Genomic DNA, 20,135 nt, shown 5'->3' on the forward strand with positions numbered 1-20,135 from the left:
AAATATATTAAAATACTATTAATGTTTTACAAAATTTACTAATTAATCTTTCTATTAATTTTATCACTTAAATATAATAAAAAAATATAAATTAACTACTAAATTTTTTAAAATTATAAAGATTAAATACTATTAAAAGATTAAAATTAATGAAATAATTAATTAATAAATTTTTTAATACGTTATAAATATTTAATATATTTTTTAAAATAAAAAGATGAATTAGTGAGTTTTGCAGATTAGGTAATAAATTTTTTTATAAATTATAATTTAAAAGTAAAGTAATTTATTGCTTAATTTTATCTTAATACAATAAAAGTTTCAAAGTCAATAATTTTATATTTTATTTTATTATTTAATAAATAATTTTAATTATTATAAGCGACATTAATTAATTTGGTGGGTAAAACTATTGAGAATAAATTGTATATGTTGCTAAATTTCTGCCACAGTATCGTAAATTACAGTAATTTTAAACCATATATTTTATAAAAAATTTCCCAGTACACTATTAATTACTTGTATTTATTTTATTTAATTTCAGTTATTTATGATTAAAGTGTTAAATTTTTGTTAGTTTATTCCTATTAAGATTTAAAAAAATTGTATCCCCAAAAGATTTAATGCACTCACTGACTGAAGCTCTAATGGATAATAACTAAAGATTACGTAAAATGAAAATAAAATTAATTATATTATCTTCTTTTTATATGAATTGTACTTTATTTTTTATTATTAGTAAAATCTAAAAAAAAATCAACAACATAATAATTTATTTAATTAAAATACCCAATTGCTCTGTAATTCTGTAACAAATTATATTCAATATAAATCTTTTACATAGAAGACAATAATATATTTAAATACGATTTCTCTAAATTATTTATATTTTTTAATTGAAACAAAATTGGCAAAGCTTATAAATAGCAGAAAGTTATATTATTATTATTATTATTATTATTAGTAATAGCATAAAGTTGTATGCAATAAAAATTCACTTTAAGAAATAAAATTAAAATTTTATTCAAAATATATGACATCTAATAGTAATAATAATAAACAATATAAACAATATTCTCACTGGATGACATAAACATGAACAGTATGCATAAGCATATAAAGCAAACACTCACATTCCTACAACATTTGATGTCTTGAAAAGATTTTTTTTTTGCCCCATGTAAAGCAAACTGATTTCTGCAAAATCACCTGCAATCTTTAAACTAGAATCACATCATCAAACTTGATAACATCTTCAAAAGCATACACAATTGCGCTTGAGCACACACAGAGAAGAGGAGCTTGGTCTTGGACGACCCAGCTGAATCTGCACTAATTTTGACACCCTTCTTTTGAAAATCTACTTGAATTCGATACATCTAAACGGGTACGAGGTACCCATATCGAAATTCTACTCAACTGACAATTCTAAGCTCTTAACTACCTTGAAGAGGCGACAGGTGGATCGATCAACTTGATCTTTAGTTCTATCTCCCCAGACTCGACCTCGCAGAGCCTTAACCAAACACTCTGCACCACCTCACCATCAATGCAACTAATCGAGCTTTCCCTGGCAAGACAGTTGTCCGTGTCAGGAACAACCTTTCTTAAAACAGTCTCACCAGAACAAACATGCAGAATCTGCTTCAATCTAGCAGCAGAGGCAATCGGTTGAAGGCTGAGTTGAGCATGACCCATCTTGTCATCTGCCTTGAAACGATCTTTATCAAATACTTCCTGTCAAAACAGCAGTCTGATTATATGCCATAGGATTGGACAATTTTTTGGCATCTTAAAACAACTTCACTAATTACGCAATGACCAACTGAATTCATGGAGAAAGTGTAGCTCTTGGAAGGACAATACTGAATTTACTGCCTGTGCCTAGCACATATGCTTTGCAACTCTGCAAGCTCAGACGTCCGTAGCGATGGGCATCCCACTGTGAAGGCATACCTCGCAGGACAGATGAGATTGCACAATCACAGCAGGCACAACTATGTTCACCAAAATTATTTTTGCTTGACCATAAATATAGCCTTCCATCCAAAATGAGCCGCATTAAAGTATCCATTCTTATTGTTATGGTATTTTACAGATCCATAATTCTTTGTTAATCTTTACAACTTTGAAAAGGTCCAAAAGGGGGAAAAAATGCTTGAAATGACAATTCAGATTTTCTCTCTCTCTCCCTCTATCTCTCTTTCACTTTTCCCTTTAACTGCACATAATAAATCAATTAGCAGTATAAATACATGAAGATTCAAGAAATTATAAACTCACCAAACTTAGAGCTCCAAAAGGTTCAGTGAGGGTGAAGCTTAGCTCTTCATTCCAGACTGGATTAAGGCAACTATTAATAACTCTGGTCTTTGATGTCTGTTACAAGAGATACTAGTCACTTATATAATTCATTGGAGTACAAGAACTGAACACCATCCTACTGAATGCTAAGAAATCGGATTCACACCAAAGCATGCCCATCCATTGATCTACCAGAAGAAACAAAAATGAGAAGGGAAAGAAAAAAGAGAAAAGAAAAGATACACAACAAGTGCATTTCTCTACTACCGTGCTTGGCAATTATTTAAAGGATATGAAAATGAAGAGGAAAACATATGAATGATATCAATCATCCTATCTAAGAGAAAACAATGTGGTCTTATATAAGAAGCTTATGCCACCAGCTTCATGGATCATGGTATCCCCTAAATCAACTGAATTCAATGCATTTAAGGTCTTAAAGCAATTGGGTTTTGAATCAAAGAAGAGATATAAGATGGATCATCCACAAACTCATGAAGCTTTGAATCAAAAGAATCATAGTAGAGCTTAGAATCACCTGATTCCCAAGCTTGACCACCACATAAGGATCACTGCTCTTGAAATCCCGGATAACCAATTTCTTCCCTTGTACAACAGTCACCTTTAGCAATCCCAACTGCTCTCCCATAGTTCACTAGTAAAACAGATGCAGCAATTTCAAGAGAGAAGAAAAACACTGCAAAGAACAAAGCAAAAGAAACTCAATATCTAAAATTTCAACCGCCGTTTCGAATCAAGAATTTCAAAAGAATTTAAGTCAATTGATTTCTTTTCTATTCAATTTTTTAACTATCTTTAAGAATTTATATTTTAAAAGAAGTTGATATGCTTGCTTTTCTTGCAAAATGAATCGTGCTGAGGGGTTTAATCTCGAATGAAGAATCAAATTCAAGGATACTATAAGTTTCTCTCAGGGGACACTCTTCACAACAACTTAAACAATACGCAAGATCAATATTTAAGCAGAAGCCACAAAACCCATATAAAAGAATAAACTGCGAAAAAGATTAAAAGAACAAACTCAATTTCCCAAAAGATGGATAAATCTGTACCCACAAGAAGGGAGAAAAAGTTCAGAAAAGCGTATAAGTTCAAAATGGAAACAACAAATAAACAAAATTAGCAGAATAAGACAGATCAAAGTTCAATAAATCCAAATTCTTAACAGATTCAACAGCAATACAACTAAAAGTGTGCAAGTGTGTGTGTGTGTGTGTGTGTGTGTAGAGAGAGAGAGAGAGAGAGAGAGAGAGAGAGAGAGGACCTTGTTGAGAACAGCAAGAGATGGAGAGGTAGCTCAGATCAAAGAGAAAAAGGCAAGACTCAGAAGAAGCTGAAAATGAAAGCAAATAGCATAGTGTATATGCTGCCTTTTTTCCTCAACCAAAGAAGTATAACACCACCAAAAAGCAAAACCCTAAATCAGAAACTGAAACTGAAGCATGTATGTTCTATATTTGGAAGCAATAAATAGACAAAATACAGAACCTAAATGGGTTTTCTATAAAAAAAATTCTGCTGAAAAAAAAAACAGAAAGCTAAAGAAGATAGATTCCTTTGACAGTAAACAGAGAAAATGAGTCTACAAGGGCAATAATGGCAAGAGCATTTTGACCATGACCAAGGTATTTGAATTCTATGTTTATTTATTTTTTGAGAGATTTAGTAATTAGGAATATTATCATTATTAATAAATTAATTTTTATAATTTTAAAAATATATTAAAATATTTTTATTTTTTCTACGTCAATAAAATAATTTGTTCATTCTCTTTTGTATTAAAAATAAATAGGGATGAAAGAGAAAATTTTTAAAATCTAATTTTACTCTCAAATAAATTTTCTTATTTAGTTTCTAAATATTGTCATTATTAATAAATCAATCCATATATTTTTAAAAATTTACTAAAATATTCTTATATTTTTTTAAATATATTAAAACGTTTTTATCTTTTCTCAGATATATTAAAATATTATTACCATTTCTCCCTGTCAACGAAATAGTTTTTCATCCTCCTCGTTCTCCTAAAAAAAGAAGAAGATAAAAAAGAAAAAGAAGATGAAGATGAAGATGACGGTGATGAAGAAGAAAAAAAAAAAGAAAAAGAAGAGAAAGAAGAAGGAGAAGAAGAAGATGATGATAATGAAGAAGAAGAAAAAGAAGAAGAAGAATCGTCCACTTCTCCTTCTCTTTACAGAAGAAAAAGAAAAATCGAAGAAGAATCAAAGAAAAAGAAGAAGAAGAAGAGGAAGAATTGAAGAAGAAGGAGAAGGAGGAGGAGAGGAGGGAAAGTAATTTGATCTTTTTCTATATTTTTAATGGCAAAAATAGATGAAAAGACTATTTTGTTGACAAAGAAAAAAAATAAAAAACGTTTTAATAAGTTTCTGAAAATATAAGGACTGACTTGTTAATATTGACAATATTCAGGGATTAAATTATAAATTTTTCCTTTTTTTAACACAACATCATGTCATTGGACATTTCTTTAAAGGCTAGCAATTCACATTTTAATCTTCTAAAAGCACATGTTTTTCTATTCAACCAAAATTATTATGGACTCTTTGATTATGTTTTCATGCTCTTCTTCTCAATTTTTGAATACCACCATTTTTTTTTCTATATGTACAACAAATCAATCATATTATGTGCAATTTTCTTTATAAAGTTATTTCTAAAGTTTTAATTAATAGACTTAACCATGAATGCATCAATTTATTTTTTCTAAGTAGGATGCTTTTATTTCTCGTCGGATTATACAAGATAATATGATCATTGCACATGAGTCTTTCATTATTTGAGAACATCCGATTCCAAAAATCATTCTCTAGCAACTAAACATGATATGCAAAAATCTTATGATCAAGTTGAATTATCCTTTTTTCATAAAGCTCTCCTTAATTATGGTTTTGATCGAAACTGGATTGATCTAATAATATAACGTATATTTATTGTAAGTTACTCTCTTCTTATAAATGAGAGACAAACTGAGATCTTCTATCCTTTAATGGGCTTGCGGTTGGGGACCTCTATCCCCCTTTCTCTTCTTGTTTATATGATAGGCTTTAACATATTTGATTCAGAACGCTAAAAAGGTTGGTGCTTTGTTTGGTTTGCATTTAAATCCATGTATTCGTGTCCTTATATTTTCTCTTTTTGTAGATGATACTCCTCTAATTGGAGGGGCTTCTCGGGCGAAGGCCTTATGTTTTATGAATATCTTGAGCAAGTATACAGCTTCTATAGGGCCAAGAATCAATTTCCTCAAATCTAATATTTTCTTCTGTAAGAGAACTCCAACTAACTTAAGGCATGATTTGCTTTCCATTTTTCAGATGCAAGAATAAAACTTGCTGAAAATTGTCTAGGACTTCCAGCGCTACAGGGAAGATAAAAGATTCAAGTTTTGGCCTTTGTAAAACGGAAAAGTTAAGCAAAAACTGGAATACTGAAAACAAAAATTGCTTTCTCAAGCTGGACAAGAAACTTATTAAATCTATGCTTAAAGCGCTATCCCTATCTACTTCATATCTGAATAGCTTACTTTCTAATTTCTGGTGAAGCAAATGTAAGAAAGAAAAGAAACTTCATTGGATTAGTTGGAAATTAGCTATACTTTCTAAAACTTATTGGGTGATGGGTTCAAAGGTGTTGAATCCAACATTTGTTGTGGAAAGGGGTAATGTGCTCCTTATATGAGCTATAGGCACTCCTCTCTTGAGCTAGCTTTTGAAGTGAGTTAGGCCTAACTCAAATTTAACTTGGTGTCAAATCTATTGACATTGCTGAAGGATTCTATTATTTGGTTCTATAATAGATCTGGCCTATATTCTATAGGCTTCCTTAGCTATAGAATCTAGGTAGTTCTTTAACTCTCCCGCTTGGAAATCTTTGTTGAGAATTTGATTCATGATATTAGGAAAAGAAATAACAAGATAAGTAGTAGAGAACATAATAATGAATTGAATTCTTAAAAATGAAATTCAGATACCTTTGAATAGGTTGCAACTAAGATTCAAAACTTAAAAAATCTTAATAAAATATCCTAACAAATTCTATAATTTATTTGAATAATTAAAAATCTAGAATAATAAAAAAATATTAATTGAATATCAAAATAAATGTTTGAAATTTTGAATTAAATCCCAACACTTTTTTTTAATTTAAAATTTTTACAAAATTTAAACTTTATGGAGCACCTCTCTCAAACCATCAATTTGTGAAGCATTTCTCCCTACTGCATGATGCACTTCTCATCATCATCTCAATTATTGAGCACTCTCAAAAATAATATTTCTTAGTACACTTCTCACCAATTAATTCAAAATAAAGTTTCTTCTTCAGTCATTTCAACCAAATTAACTTTTTCTTCATTTTTAAATTTATAATTTTTATGTAAATGACCAAATCTTTTGCAATTAAAATATTGTGGCTTTCCTTTATGTCAACAGTCTTTTTTTTCGTGACCAAGCTTCTTGCAATGATTACACTGAGGAGTTTTTTGTTTTCCCTTTGCATCTTTGACAAGATAAACTCATTCGTCTGTTTAATCTCCCCCTTTCTCATATTCCTGTGCCTGCAAAGCATTAATCAGGTCCGAATAAAGATATTTCAGAAATATCTCTTGAATCTTCAAGAGATGAAATTTTTGCCTCAAATTTTTCAAGCAAACTTATAAATATTTTCTCTACAATTCTACTGTCTAGTAGATTTTCTCCTAACAACCGAATTTTATTCATCACCATCATTAGGTAAAAATATTTTTGTATAGTCTCATTTTCTTTTGTGCTCAAAGTCTCAAAATCTCTTTTGAGATTTAGTACTTGCATCTTTCTTGTTCTTATAATTCTTTTAGCAGGTTCACAAGTCATAATTCTTGTCAAAATTACTTTTGAGACAACAGAATGAATTATAGATATAGCTATTGGAGTTTTTGCTGCTTCATCTTCATGCACCCTTATCTGATTGAGTGTTGAATTATTTACTAAGGGAGGTAATTATATTTCATCTTCAACCCATTGCCATAATCCAATACCTCTTAGATGAGCCTTCATCTTGACGGCCCATACTTGGTAATTCTTATCTTTAAACAATGGAGATGAGAGGATTGCTGAATTAATGGCAGCATTAAACTTTACTCAATTTCAAAGTTACACAAGGATCAAAAACTTTGATACCATATTAAGAATTTAATTCATGATATCAGGAAAAAAAAAAAAAAAGAAGAGAAGTAGTACAGAACTGGATATTGAACTGAATATCAACTTGAATTCTTAAAAATAAAATTCAGATGCTTTTAAATAGGCTACAACTAAGATTCAAAACTTAAAAAATCTCAACAAAATATCCTTACAAATCCTATAATTTATTTAAATAATTAAAAATTTAGAATAATAAAAAATAATAACTGAATATCAAAACAAATGTTTAAAATTTTGAATTAAATCCCAACAATCTCTTTGACAACTCAAAGTCAACCAAAGATTAAGGTTTTTCTCTAGAAAGCCATTCTTAATGCATTGCCTTTCAAAGTAAACTTGGCAAAGCGGGGTTTACCTGTTGATCGTTTGTGTCGTATTTGTGAATCCAGTTCAGAAACAATTGAGCATATATTATTTTGGTATGCCCATTTCAAAGCATCCTGATTTTCTAGTGTATGTTCTACAAGCCAAACCCCCAAGTTTTCACTCCTTTGGCCATTGATGAATTCGAATCTCTTAAGCTTTCAAAGATAATCAACAGCTCTTATCAAGGAAAGTTAGAAACAAAGCTATTTTGCAATCTATCAAACCTAATTCAATGATTATGAACCAATAAGTCAATTACTTCCTTCTGGATTATCAACGCATGGAATCCTTACATCCATCTCTTGAGATAAGGAATCAACATCCAACCATCAGAATCTGGCAACCTCCTCTAAATGTCATAAAATTCAGCAATGATGCTGCGAAGAAGGAGAACTCACACTTAGCATCTGTAGCAGTGGTTGCTCGAAATCATATGGGCAAGTTGCTAAATGAAATTGTGCAGGCTATACTTTTAATATCCCCACTGGTTGTGGAAGTTATTGCACTTTTAGAAGGTGTCAAGTTGGCCATTGCAATACAAGCATCTTCTGCTATTTTTGAAGTGGATTCAACCATTTTTTTCCCAACCTTCCTAGCAAGTTCAGACTTGGTTGATTAGGAAATTAAAGCAACCATAAAGTAGTGAAATGCCTACTACCTAGGTTGCAGTCCTTTTCTTTATCTTTAGTTAATAGAACTGCTAATTAGGGGTGAGCAGTTCGAACCGAACCGATTTAAAATTTTGATTTGGTTTTTTATACATTTCGGTTCGGTTCGGTTCGGTTTTTAATTTCAGAAATTTCGATTATTTCGGTTCGGTTCGGTTTTGATCAGAAAAAAAACTGAAAAAACCGAACCGAACCGATTAGTGATAATAATATATTTTTTCAATAATATAGAGAAATTAAATCATATTAAGATTAAAATATTTTAATTAAATTTTAAAATATTAAAAATAATGTGTAAAAAATAAAAAAATTATTAAAAATCGAAACCGATCAAACCGAATCGAATCGAACCGAATCAGACCGGTTCGGTTCGATTCAGTTTCTGACCAAAATCAGTTCGGTTCGGTTTTCATAAACACTAAAATTTCAGTTTTCGATTTATTCGGTTCGATTCGATTTTGAACCGAACCGACCGAATGCTCACCCCCTACTGCTAATACATTAAAAAGTGAAAAAAATAAAAATGTACAAATTCATAATACATTAATAAAATACGCACGTGTGAATATGCACGTATTTATATATACAATAGAGCATATAAAGCATATAGTAAAAAGAAATACAACCTATTAACCTATAAAAAAAATTTTATCAATTCAAAAAAGTTATAACAAAATATCAATAATATAAGCAAAAGCATTACAAAATTATAGGTTTTAGCATTATATAGTTTCATAATATAAATTATTCCATTTAAAAATTTATATGTATTGAACCCCACACGAGGAAAGGTAGCCATAGGCTCTTTTTGAGCTAACTTTTGGGGTGAGGTAGGTCTAATCCAAATTTATATAGTATTAGAGCCGCCCAGTATAATTCTGGACGTGAGAGGTTGTTAGGCCTGACTCAAATTTAACGATATGCAAATAGCTTATAAATTCTTTCATAAAATTCATAGATCCAAAACTTAAAAATAAACATAAATTATAAATAGCTAAACCATATAATATAATAGCATAAGATACAAAAAATCCCAATTAATTAGCATGAAAAGTTAAAAAATAATAAAATTATATATATAATATACATATTTCTGCTGCCATATATGATATACATATTTAAATAATATATTATTTTAAATTTTGTATTAGAGCATGTGACTAAGTAGTTTTATCTACTTGTACATAAGAAAATTTAAAAAAAAATAATTTCAATGTAATAAAGGAGAAAAAGATAAACTAGAATGAAAATGGAGAAAAGAAATTTTATAATGAGAAAGTACAAAAAAATATATATATTATGGCTTCATTCATTTTTAGTTTAGAGCCTGTGTTTCACTTTGCGATAAAATAGTATTTTGTGATATCACATAGATAAAAAATGGTGGCAACTGACAGATGACATCATAAATTATTGACGTGGCAAAAAATATTTATTTTTATTTAATTTTTTAATTAAGAAAAATAAAAAAATAAATTTAAAATTTTTGAAAAATAAATTTCTACCTAATGTATCTTTTTACCATGTGAAGAAGGAAAATTTGGGTTCTTATTGAAGAGCTTTTTAACCTAGAGTAAACCTAAGTTTCCTGATTTCTAAATTGAGTTTCATTTTTGCCGGATTCTTCAATCAAATTGAGACAAAACATCTTAGTTCACATTCTCATTCTCTCAGTTAACTGCAGATTCAAAAGTTCTTCATTTAATTAGCGTTGCAATACTCCAATATCACTGTTTTTGGGTAGCTTTGTGGAAAGGTAAATTCACTCTTGCATTTCGTGCATTCCAAGTTATGTGAAATTCCTCTTCTAACCCTATGTTATAATCTGTTTTCGTGCATTATGGGCATAAAAAATTTATGAGATATTGGTTATAAATAGTGTTTTATACTTCGGGAGTAAAATATTTTGAGTTGCGATTCTTTAAATTACCGAAAATTAGTTATGCATTTGCATGTTATTGCTCTATTTTGCGTTGTCCAGTGTGTGCTCAGAAGTTTGATGTGATATTTATGTTTTTTACAACAGATTAGTGAATTTGTTTTTCTCTTTTTTATAAAAAAATAGATTATTATGTCTAAGTATGTGAATTTGTTACTGCATTATGAAAAAACATAGGTATATGAACCTCATATGATTTATACTGGGGTCTAGTATGTTAGTGAGAAACAAATATATTGACTTTCTTTCTCAGTTTGAGTTGATTGATTATGAGAAAAATAATTTTGGGTACAAAGAGAGATGTAGAATTTGATTAAGAATTCATGGTCTTAATGGTGATGAGGCTTATGAAGAATTTATTAATAATCTAAGTGTGAGTAATATAATTGACTATAACAAGAGACAATCTCATGTAGATGTTTACTTTGTGGACAATCTGATACCATTAGCTGTTGACGTAGGTGATGGAATTGTGCATCAGCAAGAAATAAAATAAAGTATTGGAGATTATAGTGATTATGATGAATCGATTGCATCACAGGTTGAAGTGACTATTAATAAAAGCCCACCTAATGAATGTCATGAAATTAGCAGTGATAGTGGTGATATTGAATACTCTGATAGTGAGGAAGATAGTGATGATTCTCTTGAGGATGATTCAGCTGCCAGTGATGTGAGTGAAATGTATGCAAACTTTGAGGGAAGTAATGATGACATATTTGGAGGTAATATTGAGAAGGAAGCTGAAAAGAGAGAGCTGAAAAGAATGCAGATGAAAGTGATATGGGTAAATTTAATGAGATGTCAGTTAGAAATGATGATTTAAATAGTCTAGTAGATTCAAATAGTGAGAAAGAGAGGGTTGGACTTAACTTCAATGAAGAGGTTGGAATAAATGATCATCCTCTCTGTAAAGGGATGAAATTCTCAAATAGGCATGTTTTCAAAAAGGCTTTACGGGAATGGGCTATTAGAAGAGGTTATAACTATATTTTGACAAAGAATAATAGGTTAATTATTATAGTAGTGTGCAAGAATAAATGTGGTTTCAGGATACATGTGAGTAAATTAAGGGATTGTGATACATTCCAAATCAAAACCTTTAAGGCAAAATATCAATGTCCTAAGGTGTTTCACAATCACATTGTGTGTAATACCCGGCTAGACTCCGGTATCGGAATTCCTACCGTCCGGTGGAATCTCGGATGTCGGAGACCTCTAGAAGGGGTAAAACCATGTTTTCAGGAAATGTTTTAATGTTTTTAATGATTTTAAGTAAAGAGGAAAATGAGTTTTTGGAATAAAAACACCCTTGGAGGAAACTCAGGTTCGGCCTCCGAAACTCAAAGTTCGGCCGCCGAACATGCATGCTTTTCGGGTGAGCCTTAGGCCCCCGAAGGCATAAGTGAGGAAAGTCCAGGTTCGGCCGCCGAACATGGCATGCATGCGGAGGCACTTTCGGCCCCCGAACGTGGCCTGGCCAGCCACTATAAAAGGGTCCCTTAGCCGAAAACGGGCGAGCTTTTTCCCCATTTTCGGCCAAGGTGAGTCCTTCCGCCATTCCTCACCATCCTTGAGTTCTTTCCTTCAAATCTTTCAAGTTTCTCACAAGCTTTTACTTTGTTTTGAAGATTTCCAAGTTTAAAGCAAGTTTTGGAGCTTTGAGGTTCAAGAACTCAAAATCTCCCACCTTCGAGTTAGGACGTCTCTCTCTCGATCTTCAAGAGGTAAGAGCCGATCTTAAGCTCATTTCATGTTTAAAGTAAGTTTTATGCAAGATCTATGGGGTAGAATGCATGTTTAGCTCATAGTTAGGTTTTTGAGTTAATGTTATGTTTTGAGCATGTATGTTGGATTTGAGTTGTTGTTGTGTGTTGTAGTTGGGGTTTAAGTTAGTTTGAAGCCCCTAGGAGCCAATGTATGTATTTTTGCATGATTTGGATGAGTTATATGCATGTTGAAGGATTTGGGAGGCAAATGTGCATAAAGGAGCCAAGTTTCTGCCCTTTGGCAGAAACCAGGTTCGGCAGCCGAAGGAACTTTCGGCCGCCGAACATGGCTGGGGAGGCAGGCCTTTCGGCTGCTGAAGTTGCCCCCGAAAAGAGACTTTCGTCTCTGTCTGGGACTTTCGGCCGCCGAAGGTGCCGCCGAACCTGCACTGTTCTGCCTTCCTTTGCATGTTTTTGCATGATTGTTTTGAGGTGTTTTAGGGGGTTTTTGGGGAATGTTTTTAGAGTTATGTTCTAGTTGTTTGGTCCCTCATTTGAGTCCACCTGTGTAGGTTCGGACCCGAGGAACCGAGGACCCCAGGACCCCAGCAGTGAGTTCAGCTGCTTCTGAGTCAGTAGAGCTTCAGCTAGAGGTGAGTGGAATAACTCTTATGCTTTTAAATAAATAAACCCGTTTTAGCATGATTTACGCATCATGAATGCCATGAGATATAATAGGGTGCTTGCATTAAAACTCACGAATATGTTGCATTGCATAATATGTTGATGATGTGGATGAATGTTGAATGATCCTTTAGTCCTCGTATGTTATGATATGATGATGATACGGTACAGAAGACCAGTGAGGCCCATTCTACGCCCCTGGCACTATGTAAGAGAAAGACCAGTGAGGCACATTCTACGCCCCTAGCATTATGGAATGTTATATTATGTTATGTTATGAAAGAGAAAGACCAGTGAGGCCCATTCCATGCCCCTGGCACAGTTGGACCATGTAGAGGACTATTGGTGACAAATTCATCCTTGATGTGATTTGCTGTGATGTGATGCATTTCATGTTATCATATGTTTTAAATGCTTTACTATTCTGCTCACTGGGCTCTAGTAGCTCACCCCTCTCCCTTAACCCCCAGGCTTGCAGGTACAGGGTAGACCAGGAGGTCAGCGAGAGTCATGAAGTCTTATGCATGTAATAGCTAGAATGTGGACATGACAAATTGTAGAAAGATGATGTATAACTGAATAGTTGTGTTATGTATAATGATATTGAGGATTAGAAGTTGTGCTTGACCCTATAGATGTTGTAATCCCTTTTTGTTACATGATCTTATGTTTATTGATGACTATGTTAGCCAACTCAACACATGTTATGCCACCCATTGGGGGCATTGATGAGATCCCATAGAGGGGTCAAGTTATGATGATTATGATTATGATTATGTTTAGTGCATGCACAGGTTGAGTTTGGCGTATGATAGAATGTATGAAAGAAAAGTTTTAATTTTTATGTATGTTGTTGATCATGTATGGGATTAAGCAGGTTTTCAGGATGCATGTCAGGCTTGCTACGGGTCCCGGCGACCTTAAGTCGACCCGGATCCTAGCGCCGGTAGCGGTCCGATTTTCGGGTCGTTACAGAATGGTATCAGAGCCCTAGGTTCATATGGTCGGACCTAGAGTGTCGGGCTCATAGATGTTATAGAAGGTCAAGCACAATAGGAAGATCATGTCCACTAGGATAGGATGTGGAGCCCTGTCTTGCATGATGATGTGAAATGCCATGATTATATGCATGTCCATTAATGATATGTGATGTATGTGATGAGGGTTCATGTGTGCCCACATGAACCATATGATGCTAATGTTTATGTGGTGTGTACTGTTTTTCAGAAAACAGGATGAGAGGAACTCGTCGATCAGCAAGATTGACTGGAGTACCACCAGAGGATGAGGGCATGAGCGCCCGTCCTCCTACATTGCCTAGGGCAATGTCAAGCAGGTCCAACAGGGACAGAACAGTAAGAGACCCTAGAAGGTCTCTGGATCTGGGTAGAAGCAGATCAGTCAGAGGAACAGTTCAGGGAGGAGCGTCAGAGGACATGGGGGATGATATGGATGTAGAGCAGAGAAGGGATGGCAGTTTGGTAGTTAGTATGTCAGAAGAGGGAATGGGAGAGTCCCAAGGAGGCACTCAGGCCTCGGGATTTGTTCAGCCACCCCACTACCCACACTTCTCACAAAATCCCGGGTATTCGATGGGAGGTACATCGGATTACCCTAGCTTCACCCCTTATCCCACACAGATGCCATACCCACCCTACTACCCACCATATTCACAATACCCAATGTATCCACCCCCACCTTACTATCCAAACCCTACTTCAGAAAATGTTGCCCCACCTCCACCACCTACAGAACCAGCAGCCCCAGCTACTCAACCTCCTAGACCTAGCTCAGCCAGTGGGAGCAAGGTCAAGATGACAGACTACATGAAGTTGGGTGCTCCCCAGTATGAAAAAGGGGATGACCCATTTGTGTATCTTGAGAGGGTCAAGGTGATCACAGATGAGATTGGGGCTGATGATAGTAGAGCCATTCAGATGGCTGGGTTCACACTTAAATGCAAGAAGGCACGAGAGTGGTTCAAGAATTATGTGAACCCGAGAGTGGACAGCATGTCTTGGGAAGAGTTTGCAAACGAGTTTGCAGGATGAGCTTTTCCAGATAGTTCAAGTGAGCTAAAGATGATAGAGTTCGAGCAGTTGAGACAGACTGATGAGATGAGTATAGAGGAATTCACAGACAGATTCTTGGAGCTGTTGCCATTTGCAGGGCAAAATCTTGACTCGGATCAGAAAAGGTCAAGGAGGTATATCATGAAACTCCACTCCAGATATTCCTCCTTGATCCAGTCAGCAGATAGGGAGAGCTTCCATGCCATAGTGGATATGGCCCGGAAAATGGAGGCCAGTGCCATCGTTCAAGGGACAGTCAAGCAGTCAGTGGCACAGCCTTCTGGTTCTAAGACCCCAGGCTCTTCTTCTTTTAGTGCAGCAGCTTCAGGCAGCAAGAGGTGGAGCAGTACCACCAAGAAGTCGAAGAAGAACAAGTTTTGGAACAAGGTCAAGTCCAGTCTGGAACTAGGGAGTGGCGCGAGTTGTAGTGCAGATAATGCAGTATGCAAGAAGTGAGGGAGACCGCACAAGGGAGTATGTCTGGTTCGGACGACAGCCTGCTTCAGATGTGGGCAGGAGGGACACATGGCTCGGGAGTGTCCTAGGGCAGTTTTTGGAGCACAGTCTCAGCAGACAGCTTCTGGTAGTGTGGCTCAGCCAGTAGCTCCAGCCATGACTCAGGCCAGTGGCAGAGGTAGAGGGAGAGGAGCAGCCTCTTCTTCAGCGGGTTTCAGAGGTGAAGGTCCATCAGCTCCAGCACGGATCTTCACAATGACTCAACAGGAGGCAGATGCATCTAACACCGTGGTGGCAGGTAACTTAGTCATTGGTTGTTCAGATGTGTATGCCTTGATGGACCCTGGTGCATCTCATTCTTTTATTGCTCCGAGAGCCGTTCAGAGGTTGGGGTTGATGATCTCTGAGTTAGAGTGTCCTCTCTGGGTCAGTGGACCCAAGTGTGACCCATCAGTGGCAGAGTCAGTCTGCCAGTGCAGTCCAGTCTTTGTTGAGGGAAGATGCCTTTCCGCCGACCTTGTGGTTCTAGATTTGACAGATTTTGACGTCATTCTAGGGATGGACTGGTTATCTACCCATGGTGCTACCTTGGACTGTAGGGACAAGGTAGTTAAGTTCAGAGGTCAGGATGGGTCAGAGGTTGTCTTCAGGGGAGACAGGAGGGGTACACCTAGAGGTCTGATATCAGCTCTTCAGGCTCGTAGGTTGCTTAGGAAGGGATGTCAGGGGTATTTGGCTCATGTGAGAGAGCTTAGCAGTCAGGTTAGAGAGCCCGCCTCGGTGCCAGTGGTTAGAGAGTTTCTAGACGTCTTCCCAGACGAGCTGCCAGGTTTACCACCTGCTAGGGAGATAGAGTTCGAGATAGAATTGATGCCTGGAACCCGACTGATCTCTATCCCTCCCTACAGGATGGCTCCAGCCGAGTTGAAAGAATTGAAGGAACAGTTGCAAGAGTTGGTAGAAAAGGGCTTCATCCGACCGAGCACCTCACCTTGGGGTGCACCAGTTTTGTTCGTGAGAAAGAAGGATGGATCCCTTAGACTTTGTATCGACTACAGGCAGTTGAACAAAGTCACTACCAAGAATAAGTACCCATTGCCAAGGATCGACGATCTATTCGACCAGCTAGCGGGAGCAGGTTGTTTCTCCAAAATAGATCTGAGATCGGGGTACCATCAGCTAAGGATAAGGGATGAGGATGTGCCAAAGACAGCTTTCAGGACCAAATATAGGCATTTTGAGTTCCTTGTAATGCCGTTCGGGTTAACCAACGCCCCTGCAGCATTCATGGATCTCATGAACAGAGTGTTTAGCCAGTACCTGGATCACTTCGTTATTGTCTTTATAGATGACATCTTAGTGTATTCCAGGAATGCAGAGGAGCATGCCCATCATCTGCGATTGGTCTTGCAGACCTTGAGGGAACATGGCTTGTATGCCAAGTTCTCTAAATGTGAGTTCTGGCTGAGGAGCATTTCGTTCTTGGGGCATGTAGTGTCAGAGAATGGGATAGAGGTGGACCCCAAGAAGACATAAACTGTGGCTAACTGGCCTAGACCCACTTCAGTGACGGAAATCAGGAGTTTCTTGGGTTTGGCAGGTTACTACAGGAGGTTCGTTCAGGGCTTCTCGAAAATAGCAGCTCCTCTGACCAGACTAACCAGGAAGAATCAGAAGTTTCTGTGGACTGACCAGTGCGAAGAGAGTTTCGAAGAGCTTAAGAAGAGGTTGACTTCAGCACCAGTTTTAGCTCTGCCATCTAGTGATGAGGACTTTACAGTCTTTTGTGATGCGTCCCGCGTGGGACTGGGTTGTGTGCTAATGCAGAATGAGAGGGTGATTGCTTATGCTTCTAGGCAGCTGAAGAAGCACGAGTTGAATTACCCCACACATGACCTTGAGATGGCAGCAGTAATCTTTGCACTCAAGATGTGGAGGCACTACCTCTATGGGGTAAAATGTGAGATCTTCACAGATCATAAAAGCCTGCAGTACATCCTGAGTCAAAGAGATCTGAACTTGAGACAGAGGAGATGGGTAGAGCTGCTGAGTGACTATGATTGCAAGATTCAGTACCATCCGGGTAAGGCGAATGTTGTGGCAGACGCCCTAAGCCGGAAATCACTCGGCAGTTTATCCCACATATCGGCAGAGAGGAGGCCAGTGGTGAAGGAGTTTTACAAGCTTATTGAGGAAGGTCTACAGATGGAGTTGTCTGGTACAGGTGCCTTGGTGGCCCAGATGAGAGTGACACCTGTGTTTCTGGAGCAAGTGGCTCAGAAACAGCATGAGGACCCAGAGTTAGTGAAGATTGCCAAGACTGTTCAGTCAGGCAAGGACAGTGAGTTCAGGTTTGACAGTAAGGGGATCCTCCGCTATGGGAGTCGATTGTGTGTACCAGATGACATAGGGCTAAAAGGAGACATTATGAGGGAGGCTCATAATGCAAGATACAGCGTTCACCCCAGAGCCACCAAGATGTATCAAGATCTAAAAAAGGTTTATTGGTGGCCGGCTATGAAGAAAGAAGTGGCACAGTTTGTGTCAGCCTGCGAAGTGTGTCAGAGGGTGAAGCTGGAACATCAGAAGCCGGCTGGAATGCTTAACCCGCTACCTATTCCAGAATGGAAATGGGAGAATATAGCTATGGACTTCGTAGTGGGGTTACCGGCAGCGTCCAACAGATTGGACTCCATATGGGTGATTGTGGACAGACTCACCAAATCTGCTCACTTCATCCCTGTCAGGAGTAGCTATTCTGTGGACAAGTTGGCGCAGGTATATGTTGATGAGATCGTCAGGCTGCATGGGGTTCCTGTTTCGATAGTGTCAGATAGAGGGCCCCAGTTCACCTCGAGGTTTTGGCGGAGTCTGCAGAATGCCATGGGTACTAGGTTGGATTTCAGCACTGCCTTCCACCCCCAGACTGACGAACAGTCAGAAAGGACCATCCAGACTATCGAGGATATGCTCAGAATGTGTGTGCTGGATTTTGGCGGTTCTTGGAGGCAGCATCTACCTTTGGTGGAGTTTGCCTACAATAACAGCCATCATGCTAGCATCGGGATGGCTCCATATGAAGCTTTGTACGGAAGGAAGTGCAGGTCACCTGTTTGCTGGGAGGAAGTTGGAGAGAAGGCCTTGGCAGGGCCTGAGCTAGTAGAGATTACCAGCAGGGTGGTACCCATAATCAGAGAGAGAATCAAGACTGCTGCAAGCAGACAGAAGAGTTATGCAGACATCCGCAGACGGCAGGTAGAGTTTCAGGAGGGGGATCTGGTATTGCTCAAGGTGTCTCCAATGAAAGGAGTGGTTCATTTTGGGAAGAAAGGTAAGCTAGCCCCACGATACATCAAACCCTTTGAGATCTTACAAAAGATTGGGAATGTGTCGTACAAGCTAGATTTGCCTGCTTCAATGGCAAGAATCCATCCGGTTTTCCATGTTTCAATGTTGAGGAAATTTGTGTCAGATCCGGGCAAGGTTCTTAGTGAGCCTGATGTGGAGATCCAAGAGGATCTCACCTATGTTGAACAGCCAGTGCGGATCATAGACACCCAGATAAGAAAGCTAAGAAACAAGGAAATCCCGATGGTGAAAGTCCTATGGAACCACCACAATATGGAAGAGTGCACTTGGGAGACACGGGAGTCCATGCTCCAGCAATACCCTTATCTTTTCTAAGGTTAGTTTCTTGTATGTTTCATGAGTGTTATGTGTATGTTGTGATGACTCTATGCATGTGCTAGTTGAGGAACATTCGGGGACAAATGTTCGTAAGGGGGGGGAGAATGTAATACCCGGCTAGACTCCGGTATCGGAATTCCTACCGTCCGGTGGAATCTCGGATGTCGGAGACCTCTAGAAGGGGTAAAACCATGTTTTCAGGAAATGTTTTAATGTTTTTAATGATTTTAAGTAAAGAGAAAAATGAGTTTTTGGAATAAAAACACCCTTGGAGGAAACTCAGGTTCGGCCGCCGAAACTCAAAGTTCGACCGCCGAACATGCATGCTTTTCGGGTGAGCCTTAGGCCCCCGAAGGCATAAGTGAGGAAAGTCCAGGTTTGGCCGCCGAACATGGCATGCATGCGGAGGCACTTTCGGCCCCCGAACGTGGCCTGGCCAGCCACTATAAAAGGGTCCCTTAGCCGAAAACGGGCGAGCTTTTTTCCCCATTTTCGGCCAAGGTGAGTCCTTCCGCCATTCCTCACCATCCTTGAGTTCTTTCCTTCAAATCTTTCAAGTTTTTCACAAGCTTTTACTTTGTTTTGAAGATTTCCGAGTTTAAAGCAAGTTTTGGAGCTTTGAGGTTCAAGAACCAAAATCTCCCACCTTCGAGTTAGGATGTCTCTCTCTCGATCTTCAAGAGGTAAGAGCCGATCTTAAGCTCATTTCATGTTTAAAGTAAGTTTTATGCAAGATCTATGGGGTAGAATGCATGTTTAGCTCATAGTTAGGTTTTTGAGTTAATGTTATGTTTTGAGCATGTATGTTGGATTTGAGTTGTTGTTGTGTGTTGTAGTTGGGGTTTAAGTTAGTTTGAAGCCCCTAGGAGCCAATGTATGTATTTTTGCATGATTTGGATGAGTTATATGCATGTTGAAGGATTTGGGAGGCAAATGTGCATAAAGGAGCCAAGTTTCTGCCCTTTGGCAGAAACCAGGTTCGGCAGCCGAAGGAACTTTCGGCCGCCGAACATGGCTGGGGAGGCAGG

The 20,135-nt window shown here is 37.2% G+C and overlaps 1 protein-coding gene across 2 annotated transcripts; it reads right to left on the bottom strand.

Annotated features, from left to right (window-relative positions):
- Positions 1-998: 998 nt before the first annotated feature.
- Positions 999-3,895, bottom strand: LOC110621940 (protein C2-DOMAIN ABA-RELATED 11). 2 transcript variants are annotated; one of them, XM_021766245.2, is made up of 4 exons: positions 3,590-3,895; positions 2,843-2,959; positions 2,284-2,379; positions 999-1,737 (listed from the first exon to the last, which is right to left on the bottom strand). In XM_021766245.2, the coding sequence occupies exons 2-4, from the start codon at positions 2,951-2,953 to the stop codon at positions 1,441-1,443; spliced, it is 504 nt and encodes a 167-aa protein (XP_021621937.1). In that variant the 5' UTR covers positions 2,954-2,959; positions 3,590-3,895; the 3' UTR covers positions 999-1,440. The 2 variants fall into 2 exon arrangements, with proteins under 2 accessions (XP_021621937.1, XP_021621935.1); XM_021766243.2 differs by having other exon boundaries at positions 2,843-3,001; positions 3,590-3,893.
- Between the last annotated feature and the right edge of the window lie 16,240 nt (positions 3,896-20,135).

Source organism: Manihot esculenta, chromosome 9, assembly GCF_001659605.2.
Source record: "Manihot esculenta cultivar AM560-2 chromosome 9, M.esculenta_v8, whole genome shotgun sequence".
In the NCBI taxonomy this organism is placed as follows: domain Eukaryota; kingdom Viridiplantae; phylum Streptophyta; class Magnoliopsida; order Malpighiales; family Euphorbiaceae; genus Manihot; species Manihot esculenta.